The 15,408-nt window shown below is 36.4% G+C and overlaps 1 protein-coding gene across 3 annotated transcripts in view; it reads right to left on the minus strand.

The window, feature by feature from the left end:
- MIS18BP1 (MIS18 binding protein 1) overlaps positions 1–15,408 on the minus strand; it is a 61,425-nt gene that overhangs the window by 22,492 nt on the left and 23,525 nt on the right. For all 3 annotated transcript variants that reach the window (XM_028851531.2, XM_077940954.1, XM_077940955.1), the window contains 6 exons: positions 13,026–13,099; positions 11,189–11,319; positions 8,139–8,226; positions 6,552–6,709; positions 2,786–2,937; positions 1,875–1,968 (listed from right to left, as the gene is read on the minus strand). In XM_028851531.2, coding sequence (XP_028707364.2) covers positions 1,875–1,968; positions 2,786–2,937; positions 6,552–6,709; positions 8,139–8,226; positions 11,189–11,319; positions 13,026–13,099 — 697 coding nt within the window. The remainder of the gene's footprint in view (positions 1–1,874; positions 1,969–2,785; positions 2,938–6,551; positions 6,710–8,138; positions 8,227–11,188; positions 11,320–13,025; positions 13,100–15,408) is intronic.

A 15,408-nucleotide genomic window follows, 5' to 3' on the forward strand; every position in this document is an offset into this window, starting at 1 on the left:
CCTCCTGTCATTTTGATCTTTCTGAAGCCCAGGTCTATTCAGACCACTGCCCCTTCAACTGTAAACATATACTATTGTTTATACAAACCTGACAGTTACTTCTCACAGTCTTTTAGTAGACATATAAATAAGCTCCTTTGCCTGGCCTTCCACATAGTTCCAATCTCTCACTGTTGTCAAAATCTCCACTGTATTCTATGTTCAGAACCACAAAAATCGCAATTCCTCAGATTTTCTTGGTTCTCTACTTTCATTAATGTCCACTCTGCTTTGAAAATGTTCTTCATTCATCTATAAACAAAATCACTACCTGCTTCGATTTTATTCTCTAACCCACCTAGTGTACAAACTTGTACACATTCCCTATACTGAATGAAAGCTCTTCTTCAAGTTTCCAGAATACTTTAAAATAATGCCATGTTTGACAGTGAGACATGTATTATAACTGCACACTTGTCTTTCAATCAGACTGGCAAAAATAATTAATGGTTAGAACTTTATCTGTATGGTTTGATTTTTTTTTTTTTTTTGCCGTAGTACAGAGCCTTTCACATATACAGTAGGCAATAAGTAAATACTTGTTAAATCAAAGCCCTGGAGGTAAAATATTCAGAAGATATAAGAAAACCAGTAGTCACTGAAACCTTACTAAGTAAGTATACATTATATGGGCTCTGCTAGTTAGGAGGACATGGAACTTCCTCTGCATGGTTCCACTTTTATCGCCAATGGTGGTCATAGAAACACACTCAAAATGAATCCCCCCAAACACCATAAAGTACAAAACAAGCAAAACAGAACAACCTGAGAATCTTATATTATACCTTGTCATTAAAGAAAGCAAATTAAAATGAGAACAATTCATCAATTCAAAACCTAAGTAATGAGAAGTCAAATTAACTGAAACTATCCAACTGTAATTAGAAATACATATAAACTGCAAATCATCCCACTGTCATAGAAGCATATTACAACAACCTCCATATATTATTGTTTACAAGATGACTGACAAAATGAGACTGATAGATAATACTGAATGCTGGGGAGAAAAGAAGCCTCTAAATTACAATCCATGGAAAAAGGTACTAATCAAAATAATTTAGAAAGTGTCTGCAAGATTTTCCACTGGCATCATATATCTTCAAATTCTGAGAAAAGTATTTTCTTCTAACTTCTCATATAAATCCAATTCAAATGTTCAATTGGGAATTTGAAAATTTTCAACATTCTAATTTTGAACAATATTTCCAGAGTATTTGTTAATTTTAATAAATTATTTAATAAAGATCCAGCTATCTTGGATACTTTAACCGAGTATGAACTCGGAAGTATAAAGCAGCACTGCTTTCCTATCTTCTTCAAACAAATAAATGTTCTTCACTTTCACTTCTTTTTACTTATAAGAGGAAATAAAACAGAAAAAATGCTATAAAACGAATGGATTTAGCTCAACATGAAACTGTAAACTTGCTAATGTTTAGAGGAAAGGCTGTAAATTATAGCATGCAAGATTCCAATTAAATCACTCTGAAAATCCACACTTGAAACTAAATTATTGTAGTAAATTCATAAAAGGATTCACTCTTTACACATTCCTGTAAGCGTATTTTAAATGATATATAATTTTGTGATCTAAACAAATATTTTAGTACCCAGATTAAAGAAGGCAAACCTGTAAGTATAGATGGTTTTTAAAAGGGCTATTTTATTATGAAAATCATCTTATGTAAAAATAACAAAACCAAACATTTAAAACCATTATATAATTTGCCATTTTACATGAGGAAATTTACAAGATCACTTTTATCATATTAAAAACATTTCAAATAGTAGCTTTCTGCTTATCATTAAAAAAACCATTAAAGATATATTACCTTGCTTCTGACTTTTTATTATCCTTTCATTTGTTCTTTCACCAATTTTTAGTTTCTTTGAAGACATTTTATATTCTTTTTTTCCAATTAATTCCTTCAAAACAAAAAGATACCTAGGTTTTATTTTAAAACTGCTACCTAAACATGATCTGAAGCATTTTCATAGTATGCATCAAGCATACAAATTTCTAGGTACTTACAGTTCCACAAATTTCATTAGTGGACACAGTCAGAAATCCAGTTGCCAGACCCTGAGTGCTACAAGCAACATCTGGGTATCCATTATCTTACATATTTTCTATATTAATTTAACACTTTGTGGTTTTTCAAGTGCTTTTAAAAATATGCTTTATTTAAGCTTTACTCTAAAAGCTAAAACTTTTATTGTTGCCTGCATTTTTTCATTGAGAGACATGGAAAATAAATATCAAGACATTCAGTCCCCAAGTTAATGAAAAGCTGATACTTGAAAAATAGAACTCATGGCCACGTGTGGTGGCTCACGCCTATAATCCCAGCACTTTGGGAGGCTGAGGTGGGTCCACAAGGTCAGGAGTTTGAGACCACCCTGGCCAATATAGTAAAATCCCGCTTCTACTAAAAATACAAAAATTACCCAGGCGTGGTGGCGCACGCCTGTAGTCCCAGCTACTCGGGAAGCTGAGGCAGGAGAATCACTCGAACCCAGGAGGTGGAGGTTGAGGCAGGAGAATCACTTGAACCCAGGAGGCGGAGGGTGCAATAAGCCAAGATCACGCCACTGCACTCCAGCCTGGGCAACAGGGAGACTCCATCTCAAAAGAAAAAAAAAAAACAGAATTCATGTCCCTGATATGGTTGCAAACCTTTTCAGTAGTAAATCACCCCTCTAAATATCAGCTTGTACTATACAGTGTACAATAAAGCCTTACCTGATTAGGTAAGTCATCTCCTCCTCCATTTTGAATAGTATTATTTATTTGGTCATCTGGGAACCTTAATGTTGGTTTATTTTGGCAATTACTGTGGCACATGTTTAATTCTGTAGCTCCTGGCGACTCACTGTGCTTATTACTCTTCAGTTCTATGAGTACAAAGATGGAGATTTCAATAAATGGTTACATAAAAGGGAAGCTGCTTTTCTACATGAAGAATTAACTTTGAGGCTAGGTGTGGTGGCTCACTCCTGTAATCCCAGCACTGTGGGAGGCCAAGGGAGGAGGACTGCTTGAGCCCAGGAGTTCAAGACTAGCCTAGGCAAAATAGTGATATACTGATTCTACAAAAAATAAAAGGTTGGGGCATGCCTATGGTCCAGATACTTGGGAGCCTGAGGTGGGAGGATCGCTTGGGCCAGAGAGGTCGAAGCTGCAGTGAGCCGTGATTGTGCCACTGTACTCCAGCCTGGGTGACAGAGCAACACCCTGTCTCAGAAATAATAATGATAATCTGTCTAATCCCTCTGTCATAAATATTTGTTATAATTTGACTAGGATATAAAGCAATTTTATTTGGACAGAATCACTCTGTATAGGGCTATATTTTGTTCAAATCACTTTTTTTCCTTCAAAAAAAAATTTAAAAAGCCTAGACAGCCGTATTATTCATGACCATCTGTTTTGGATCTTCCTAGTCACATCTAAAGACAAAATAGTAAGGTTAATCCATTTTGTAAATAAAAATTCCTGTTCATCCTAACTGCACATCAAATAAATACAAAGCTAATAACTGTTCCTCTTCTATTTCTTCATGTATGTAGTTAATGTAAGTTAATGTTTCAACTAGTTTGTGTACTCCAATATATAACTAAATTTCTGTAATTAAAATTTTGAGCAAAACTAAATTATACAGTATATAATATACGCTCAACAAACAGTTACTAAGCTGGAATTCTAGGTAAGTTAAAACAGATTCATAAAAAGCATAAAAACATTTTTGTTATTCTTCTAGAAGCTATACTTTAAAAGTGTACTGACTAGTCTTTGCTCTTGAAAATATTACCATATAATGAAGGAGGCTTCTATTATGATAGGTCATTTATCATATACTCTGGTAAGTGTAATAACAGAGATAGAGTGCTTTAAGAGCAATAATATGATATACAAGTACTTTTTAGGCAAATCATTAAAACACATACATAAAATTACATTATCTTAAATTAATTCAGGTTGGTACCTTTACATAATCTTAGCTATATAATGTTAGTTGTGGTTTTGTTTTTTTCATGCAAAGTGCAATGATAATAAAATTAATAACAGCCCCAACCAACCACCACTCGAAATAACTTATGTGATATGAAGATAGTGTCTAACAGTTTCATTAAACAAAGATTTAATGAATCACACTAGAAAAATGATATAATCCTAACAGAATACATTAATATTTGCCCCTAAACTAAGATCCGTGGGGGTAGGAGGGGCGGGAATCATGCCTTATTCATCTCTAAGTTCCTAAAACTTAACAGACCAAGGTTCATGGAAAGCACTTTAAAAATGTTGACACCAGGTGCTATGTTCATGTCTATAATCTCAGCACTTCGGGAGGCCAAGGTGGGAGGACTGCTTGAGGCCAGGAGTAGGAGACCAGCCTGGGCAACATAGTAGGACCCCATCTCTACAAGAAATAAAAAACAAACCAGGTGCAGTACTATATGCCGGGAGTCCCAGCTACTCTGGAGGCTGAGGTGGGAGGATCACTTGAACCAAAGAGGTCAAGGCTGCAGTGAGCCATGATTGCACCACTGTATTTCAGCCTGGGAGACAGAGCAACACACTATCTCCAAAAAATAAAAATAAAAAAAAAAAGAGCTGAGTGATTTTCCTATGGACACAGCTGATAAGCTGGTATGTAAAATAGTTATCAAACTTTAGTCTTTTAAATTTTTATTCATTTCTCTTGCCACTAGCTTTCTTAAACACCTCACTGATAATATTCGCAATTAAGATCAAATCCCTAATAAGTGCTGGCTCTAAGTGAAATGGGGTACAGGAAGAGATAAGAACCAAGACTAGGGCCGGGCGCGGTGGCTCAAGCCTGTAATCCCAGCACTTTGGGAGGCCGAGACAGGTGGATCACGAGGTCCGGAGATCGAGACCATCCTGGCTAACATGGTGAAACCCCCGTCTCTACTAAAAAATAAAAAAAAAAAACTAGCCGGGCGAGGTGGCGGCGCCTGTAGTCCCAGCTACTCGGGAGGCTGAGGCAGGAGAATGGCATGAACCCGGGAGGCAGAGCTTGCAGTGAGCTGAGATGTGGCCACTGCACTCCGTCTCACAAAAAAAAAAAAAAAAAAAAAAAAAGAACCAAGACTAAAGACTAATAAATGATTAGAAGTGAGATATACTGTTAAAGATTCTCTTGTTTTAGGAGTAAAAAAGTAGAGAGCAGGTGCTGAAGCCCCAAGGTTCCAGCATACTCAAGATGCTCAAGCAATATGCCTAATTTAGGGAAAATAGGATGACTTTTGATAAAAAGAGGAAGGGTTCAGAAGGAACTAGGGCAATGGTAAGTGACTTTTTGCTAGCTATGGGGAAGCAGCCATCTGCATATTTAATTTATTCCTTTCTCTGCATTAGAAAGGATAAGCAAAGTTTCAGGGTGGAAGTTCAAATGGGGGTTGAGGAGTGGTTAGAATAGGATACAGGTACATTTATATCCAGTATGGTGCTATGTTTTTGGCAGGATTCTTGAACTCTTTTTCAAGTTTTGGAAGTTCTGTAAAGCTCTTAGTTACAAGGTTAAGGCAAAATCAGCAGAAATGTTTACAACATATTTTAGTAACTTTTACTCATCTATATTGTTTAGAAAGAGCTGTAATTTAATGTTCATACATTTTTACACAGGTGAAGCAGATTATAGTGATGGCAAAGAGCTGATACAAAACAGTTCTGCTCTGGCAAGTTGGTCTCCTTATTAAAAAAGAGAAAAAAAAAACCAGTTCTGCAATCTATCCTTATGGCAATGGTCATTCAAGAAAACCATTTTCTTCAATTCCATTTCCTCCATGAAAGGAAACAGATTTTGCCTATTTGGAGCAATGAAATTTAGTACAAAAATAAAATATGTCTTTACAATAGGTTTGCAGTAGGTTGGCAGCTTAAATACTTTGGGTCGAGGAAATTAAAAGAACAATCATCTTTCATTAATATGTTTACCAGTGTTCTTTGATATTCTGATTAATAAAAAGGTAATTATTATTATTATTATTTTTTGAGACAGTGTCTCACTCCGATGCCCAAACTGGAGTCTAGTAGCACAAACACGGTTCATTGCAGCCTCAACCATCTGAGCTCAAGCGATCCTCCCACTTTAGCCTCTCAAGAAGATAGGAACACAGGTATGTGCTACCATGGGAGGCTATTTTTTTTGACTTTTAGTAGAGACAGGGTCTTGTCATGTTATCCAGGGTGATCTCGAACTCCTGAGCTCAAGCGATCCTTGCACCTCAGTCTCTCAAAATGCTGGGATTACAGGCATAAGTTACTGGGCCCAGCCAAAGGTGAAATTTGATGAAGCAAGCTGAATACTGACCATGATTAATTTGTATTATAGTCACTTCTCATTTAGTAGTGAAGAAGCAGGAATGTGGGGGCAGTATAAGTCAAAGAACACAATACTATACACATTACAAACCATAAACAATTTAGACCATGTAAGAACTTACCACTGTACCAGCAGAGAAGTAAAGACAAAACATACCCAATTGATCACAATCAAAATCATAAGTGGTGGTGGCTCTTTGAACGGTATCTGTTTGGTTTTCTTGTGCATCATTTTTCATTGATTTTCTTATGTCACGAACAGATCTTCCAATTTTCTGTTTTCGTTTCGTCTTCTCCCTGTTCTTTTCACCAGCCCTAAAAACAATTATATTATTTTTCCTTAGCACTGATTCTCAAAAAAACAAAACAAAATCTTCATAAACAAATAAAAACCCCTTCCATAAAGCTCTTTCTACCCAGGCAGGGTATCTTTAATCTTACATTATTAATCCTTCATGGCTTCCACTCCCTTCCTTCACAAAGAACTGAGGTGTAACAGCTTAAGTCAAAGGACTCAAATATGATCTGCAAACTGCTTCCCACTAGATGCTCTTAAAATTCCTACTTAAACTGATATTATAGGACAACTGCCAGTTGCCTGTTTTTGTAAATGAAGTTTATTAAAACACTGCCATGCTAATTCATGTATATACTATCTATGGTTGCTCTTCTGCTACAATGGCAGAGCTGAATAGCTGCAATAGAGGCAATATGCCCGCAAGAATATTATCTTTACAGAATATGCCCTTTACAGAAAAAAAATGCCAGCCCCCGTTATCAATTATTATATTTGTGCTGTGATTAAGTTTAAAGTCTGTATCCCTTATGAGTTCCACAAGGGCAAGAATAAATCAAATTCTTGTTTCACCAGCATCAACTAGAGTGTCTGTAAAGTAGCAGACACTCCATAACTACTGAGAAAATGAATGAAAAAAAGAAGGAAGAACTGCACATTAGTATTTAATAACTGCATGCCTTTTGAAGGGTAAATGATTAAGAATTACTTTGACATATGTCAAAAGTTTTATTTTCCTTTGAGATTTACTAAATTCGACAGAAGTTCTAGTAAAATGTTATTGCTTCTGAAATGCTTCACAGACCAAAGCAAACTTCAAAGCTAGCATTTCGGCCGGGTGCAGTGGCTCAGGCCTGTAATCCCAGCACTTTGGGAGGCCAAGGCAGGTGGATCACGAGGTCAGGAGATCGAGACCGTCCTGGCTAACATGGTGAAACCTTGTCTCTACTGAAAATACAAAAAACTAGCCGGGCGTGGTGGCGGGCGCCTGTAGTCCCAGCTACTCGGGAGGCTGAGGCAGGAGAATGGCATGGGACCCGGGAGGTGGAGCTTGCAGTGAGTCGAGATCCTGCCACTGCACTCCAGCCTGGGTGACAGAGTGAGACTCCATCTCAGATAAAAATTTAAAAAAAAAAATGGTATTTCAAACAAACAAATATCTAAACAGGTGAATTTAATTAAATGTAAACTGTACCTCAGGCCAGGCACAGTGGCTCATGCCTGTAATCACAACACTTTGGGAGGCTGAGGCAGGTGGATCGCTTGCAGCCAGGCAGGAGTTCGAGACCAGCCTGGCCAACACGGCAAAACCCTATCTCTATTAAAAATACAAAAATTAGCTGGACATGGTGGCACACACATAATTAAATGTAAATTATGCACACACATAATAAACTGTAAAGGTATCTCAATAAAGTTGACTTCTAAAAACATAAAACAACATTTTACCTTAACTGTTCCAGAAAATTATTAATGTGCTCTTTCCAATTTTCTGGAAATCCAAACATAAATTTCCTTATGAGATAATTTGGATACCCTATTTAAGGATAAACAACAACAAAAGTATTTAAAAGCCTAGAATTTTAAAGAGATATAATTAATTCATTAAATCATTCAAGAAATATGCACTTATTGCTTAATATGCACTAGGTACTATTTATTATAGATATTCAGAATTCAGCAGTAAACAAAGCAGACAAAAACTCCTATCCTCATGGAACTTGCCTTCTAATGTGGAAAAAAAAGCTAACCAATAAGTACAATATATTGTTTGTTAGATGGTTATGCAGGGATGGGCAGATAGGTGTATTGATATGTTCATGGGGGAGTAGAGGGGTGAACAGCAATTTAAAAAAGGATAATCAGGGAAGTCTTCAATGAAATAGCATCATTTGAACAAACTGATTGAGCTATGCAGTAATATGGGGTTAGAATACTGGACACAAAACATAAAGTGCAAGGCAAGAGTATACCTGGCCTGTTTGAAACAACTGAAGTGGCATGAGGAGGGGTTAGAACTTGGGAGGCCACTCACATGGGCAACAGAGGCAGTAAGAAGCATGAGAGATTATAATATACGGCCTTAGAGTCATTATAGAACTGGCCATTTACTTTGGACAAGATGAGAAGCTATGGAAAGATTCCAAGCAGAGGGGCTATAGGATCTAATTTATTTAACAGGACTGCTAAAGCAAACTGCTGTTTTGAGACGAGCCTGTGGAAGAGTGAGGAAAGAAAGAATGAGACCAGTTAGGAGGCCACTGTAATGATCCAGACAAATTATGAGGAAAGTCTGGACTATAGTGATGCTGCAGAGGTCTCAGTTTGGGATATATTTTGGAGATACATTAATAGGATGTACTGACCCACACACTGATGTGGGTATGAGAGAAATGGAGAATTTAAGGATGCCTCCAAGAATTCTGGCTACTGATACATGGAAAGATGGGGAATACTATAGCTTTAGCAAATTTAAGGGAAAAGATCAGGTTTTAGATATATTAAGTTTGAAATGCCCACAGACATCCTAGTGGAGATATCAAAAACGAATTGGGTACTAACGGGAGAGGTCCTGCTTTGAGATATAAAATTCGCATTCATCATCATATAAATTATATTTAAAGACTAAAAGGAATCAGCATACCACAGAGTGTATTAACAGCCCCAAGCTACCCCATTATTAGAAAAAAATGGAGAAATACACAAAGAAATTAAGAAGGAGCAGGCAGTGAGGCAGCACAGAAATTGGAATATGGTATTAGAGAAACTAAGTATTTCAAAAAGGTAAGTATGATTAACTCTGTTAAGTGTATACTGAATGTAGCAATGTGGAGGCCACTGGTGACTTTGATACGGGTTGTTTTGGTGAAGAACCGGGGAGGTTAAAGAGAATCAAGAAAAAAAAATGGAAGAAAATTCAAGAGAAATTAGATTTACAGAAGTAAATATAAACAAACTATATGAGTTGTTTTGCTACAAATGAGAGTAATACTGGCTAAAAGGAGAAATGTGGGTAAAACAGAAATTTAAAAAAAAAAAAAAGGAGAAGGGAGTGTTACTGGAATAACGTCCTTGAGTAAAAGAGAAAATGACAGCTAGTGTACAAATGGAGAGGCTGACAGACAGTAACATGCTAGTTCATCCATAATAAAAGCCGGTGCTGATCCAAGCAGGTGAGTAGACGTGGTAAAGAAATATCCTTCTGATTGTTCCTCTTGCTCAGGTGCTCTGCCCTCTCCCTACTTTGCCCACCTGAGAGAGGGTAATAAGGAGGTGGTATTGGAGATTTCTCAAAATATGAAGGAGTCATCAGGAAGGACAGGAGAGTGAATGAATTAGGGAAATATGGTAGGATACCAAGCAGCACCAAGAAACCACTAAGGGACTGTAACTTGTTGCTAGTAAACATAAATTTAGACTACTTGGATGTGTTTTTCTCCAGTTATATTCAGCTGTGTGCAAGGCATAGGTAGAAAATCAGGTTACACCAGGACTGGGGTTGTGCCAGGTAGGTTCAACAAAGAGAGGAATCAGGGAGTTAAATTATATTCTTATAACATATTTCCTTGTAAACAAGGAGTATTTCATTTGATATTTTAAAACTCACACAAATCAGGCGGGGCGCAGAGGCTCACGCCAGTAATCCCAGCACTTTGGGAGGCTGAGGTGGGTGGATCACCTAAGGTCACAAATTCAAGACCAGCCTGGCCAACATGGTGACACTGTCTCAAAAATCAGCTGGACGTTGTGGCACATGCCTGTGGTCCCAGCTACTCAGGAGGCTGAGGCACAAGTAATCGCTTGAACTCAGGAGGTGGAGGTTGCAGTGAGCTGAGATCATGCCACTACACTCCAGCCTGGGCAACGGAGCAAGACTCCAAAAAAAAAAAAAAAAAATTCCCAAACCTCTTAACACTCTGTGTCCATTCCCTGGGGGTGTATGTGGATCCTGTGCATGAAAAGGACTGGCCACAGGAAACCACGGGTGTTGTTGCAGGCTTATTTATCCACAGCTACCTGCAGTTGCTATTGCATCATTTTTTTGTGCCATGTTGGAAGTGGTCATGCACAGCACCAGCCTGGTGAAACCCCATCTCTACTAAAAATACAAAAATTAGTTGGGCATGGTGGCAGAAACTGTAGTCCCAGCTACTCAGGAGGCTGAGGCAGAACAATCACACTTGAATCCCGGAGGTGGAGGTTGCAGTGAGCCGAGATTGTGCCACTGCACTCCAGCCTGGGAGACAGAGCAAGACTCCAACTCCCAAAAAAAAAAAAAAAAAATCACATAACTTATTAGAAATTGTCAAGAAGAGTGATAAAAATCAGAAAAAATTACCAATTTTATACAAGTTTTACATATTAGTTAATTTTTAGTTTTGATTTATTCATAATTATAAAATACCTAATTAAAAAGTTAAAAAATGTGTATTACTGTGAGAAACATGATTAACTGCTTTACTTCTTAAAATAACTTATCAATAATGACAGTCATTTACCTGCTTCTTTCATGGAAATTTGGTCTATCATGCCTTTTAATATATAAATGTTGCCTGATATAGTCCTAAGTTTGTTGTGCTCAATCCGCTCTATAATCACATTACTGTGCCAATATATGTTAGTGATATCTCTAGGAAAAAAAATAGTTTTGATAAGGTCAAATATTCATACAGAAATTTCTAACAGAAAATAATTTCACACTCTAGCTACAGCAACACTAACAATGTTGTTAGTCTAATTACAAAATATTTGAGGGCCAAACATTAAAGCAGAACTCAACTGCTTAGCTATTGTAATCCCAATATTGTACCAAAAAAACTATACTGTGGCCAAACCATGTCCCTTCTACAAAATATTATTAGTAAGGGAGCAGAGGCCTTGTCTCAGTATCTGATGCTGGCAATAAATACTTGCAGCTTCAGCTTAACTGATGCTAAGCTTCCAAAGGATGATCTCCCTGTCCCTCTCCTTCAGGGTCTATACTGTGTTAGTTTTTATGCAGAAAAGTAGATTGGATCCAGCTAATCTGGTGTTTTTTCACCCTCGCTATACAGCCAAATGTTTTTACCTTTCATTTTGGAAGGTACCAAAAGAGGTTTAAGTGAGGAAAAAAGAAATTACCGTATCAAATCACTGACCCATAAATCTATTCTTCATATTTCTTTAAAGAATAAATATGAAATAGAAAAAAATATGAAGATGTATTAGATAAATGATGAATACTGTCCCATTCATCAGGTAACTGATAATAATAAACATACTAATGATAAGCATGATGAATAAGGAAATCAAGTTACTTTTCTTTGGTCAACTAGGATTAAACTCATATATTATACCTTAATACAGTATTATTTCTCTTCAATTCTTTTTTGCTTTAATTACTTATTTAAGAAACATTTAAATAACATTCTAAAAGCACTGTTATCTAGCCTTTCATTTAATCCTCAGCACAACTAACAAGGTAAGTAATACAATTATCCACATTGTACAGATGAAGAAACAGACTGACGGGATAAATAACTTGCCCAGGTAATACAGATAGTAGGCAGCAGCAATGGAATTCCAACAAAGGCAATCTACACTGCATCTTTAATAGTAAGGAAATGTGCACAAAGCAGACAGATAAAGAATGGACAATACAGATTTTACACATTCAACTTATAAACTTACATAAGTACCTTAAACAGTTATAATTTTTTATTTTTATTTTTTATTTTTTTGAGACAGAGTCTCGCTCTGTCACCAAGGCTGGAGAAGAGTTATTACATTTCATTACAAATATTTGTAGCACTAAGAAACTGGCCTTGAAGAATAGGAAATGGTGCTAATAGAGTAGCAGAATTAGGTAAAGCCCACTTACCTGGTGATGCTCTCACTTTAGGGAGAACCAGAAAGTGCCAATGATTACTTAATATGTAGCTGTATGGCAAAGTTTTAAGTAATTTTGATTCCTTTTCTGGATCAGTAATTTATATCTGGTTGTCCCAATTTAGATATAAGAATCTGGACTGAAATGCATGTAGTAAATATTAACTGATCATATATAATTAAGCAGATAATACCAGTCCACTTATTAGCACCTCAGAAAAAAAAAAAGCACTATACAAATTAACACTGTCACTATTTTAAAAATAACTTGAGTACACATGCAAAAACAAAAAAGCTGGTAGCAATCAACACGGCTAGGACCTGCACAGTAATTTTACTTTTTTGCCTTCAGTTCATAACCTTGTTAGGTCATTGTTTTATGGAGGATGCTATTTCTCATGCATCACCTCTTAAGTGCTTACACATAACTAAAGTTTTACTAAAAGAATACTGAAATAGTATACTTACATCAATTTTCCTTCTACACATACAGCAGTATTATTATTGATGCTTTTAATCATCCATTCCTGTAGCTGAACTATCTAATCAGGTATAAAACAAAGAACATATTTCCTGTATTACTTGCAGCACGAGCATTACAAAATTAACTTACAGTAAAAGAAAAAACTTGTCTAAGTAATCCAAATATTCCTTAGTGCCATCGATGTAAGATTCACATTCTATTCTAAATAGCAATAGGTAAAATTCTTGTATACAATGAAACAGAAAAGAATGAATTCAGGTTGTACTGCATTTGTTCTACAATCAAGAAGCAATTATACTTCAAATATTCTATTATCGAATTTCAACTGGTGGGGAAAAAAAATCTTGTAAAATTCCAAGGTACAGATTAAAACACCAAGTCCTGCAAAAAGCCCAATAACTTGGAGTGAAAAGCAGTCAGTTATGTTTTGTCCTTAAAAAATTAGAGGTTTTTTTTTGTTTTTGTTTTTGTTTTTTTTTAAAGTTTAGACCTGTATTCCAATTTTCTACAAACTAAAAAGGTGACTGCTGGTAATCTAGATTTAACAGCATTTTATTCCAAAGTAAACATCTGAATAGCTCAGAGAACTCCTTATTACCTTACTACAAGTAAAATATCATTCTAATGGAACACATTTTATGACAATCTATGCAAAAAAATTACTGTATATACATTTCATAAAATTTAAAATTGAACTACTTTTGATGAGAAAAAAGTCAAAATTTATGGAATAATTTGAGTAGCAATTTATTATATATAAAGTTACACATTTACAAATAAAAACAAATTATCTAGCTGTAGTTTTATACTGAATCAGGAAAAAACATTAAAATGGGACAGTCTTTGTTATGGCACATGTCAATTATGTCCATTTAAAAAATTATAAATGACGGCTGGGGACAGTTGCTTAAACCTGTAATCTCGGAACTTTGGCAGGCCAAGTCGGGAGGAACGTTTGAGCCTAGCAATTCAAGACCAGCCTGGGCAACATAGTAAGATTCCACAAAAAATTTAAAAAATTAGCTGGGTGTGGTGATACACATCTATAGTCCCAGCTACTGGAGAGGCAGAGGTGGGAAGATCACTTGAGCCTCAGCTGCAGTGAGCCTCAACAGATGACAGAACAAGACCCTCAAGAAGCAAATACATCAAAATAAAAAATTGTAAGTAGGATGGTTTATAAGCCGTGGGTCTCAGTAGTAATGGCGAGGGGATCCACCATCTTGTCTTACCCTCACCCAAGACACAGATATGGCTTCTGCTTTTAAGCCCCTTTTAAATGTTTCTTTCTGAAAAAAGTAAAAAATTATAGGTAGGACTTGGGGAAGCAGCAGTAAATACTACTCTCTTTTTACCTTCTCCCACATTTGGAACTACCTGAGATATATCAACGCACCAGTCAGATGGAGATAATAATCCTGTACCATACTATTATACAGCTTATATACTGCTTATATATCAAAATGTTCATTCATTATTCATTCAACAAATATTTGTTGAGTTCTACACAATGTTTTAGATAGTGGAGATTCAGTGAGAAACTAAACAGCTGCCTCTCTTAGGTTCAACATTCTTGTGTGTGTGTTGGGGTAGGGGGTGGAGGCAAGCAGGATAATGGCATCTAAACAAATATGAAAATGTCAGGTGGTGATAATTACTATGAAAAATAAATATAAGGTATTAGATAAATGAGGTGCTTTTTAAGACAAAACAGTTAGAGAATGTCTAGGAAGAGGGAACTGAATAAAGTGAGGAATGAGTCACATGGATATCAGCAAGAAGATTCTTCTAAGCACAGAGAGTTAGCGCAAAGACCCAGGTAGGCAGCATGGAAGGCATAATATGAAAGGAGTAAGTGACAGAGAATAAGTGGTGAGGTTGGAGATCTCCAGGATTAACTAAGTACAGCTCCATAAACCATGGTAAAGGCTTAGTGTTTTCTATTGAGATGACAAGTTACTGGAGGATTCTGAACAGAATGACATTTGATATTTTAAGGGACTACTGGGTAGAGATGAGACTATATTAAGATTTTAGCTTCTGTCTGGAAAAAGGAGAAAAAGGAGAAAAGCAATACTGGAAGCAGGGAGACCACTAGGCTATGACAGTCATCCCTGGACTAGGAGGTAGTGGTTGAACAGCGAGAAGAGGCCACATTCAGGAGAGTAGAGTCAATGGGATTTCCTCATGGTTTGGATGTGGAGCATCAGAGAAAAACAAGAGTCCAAGATGAATCTAAAAATTTTGCCTAAATACTGGGGCCAAAAGTATTACAATTGGTACCAATACAGGACAATGGAGAAGGTACGGTAAAGAAATCAAGAATGAGAATCTCACGTTTTCTCACATTTCAAATTTGAGATGCCT

The sequence above is a fragment of the Macaca mulatta genome, chromosome 7, assembly GCF_049350105.2.
Source record: "Macaca mulatta isolate MMU2019108-1 chromosome 7, T2T-MMU8v2.0, whole genome shotgun sequence".
Taxonomy (NCBI): domain Eukaryota; kingdom Metazoa; phylum Chordata; class Mammalia; order Primates; family Cercopithecidae; genus Macaca; species Macaca mulatta.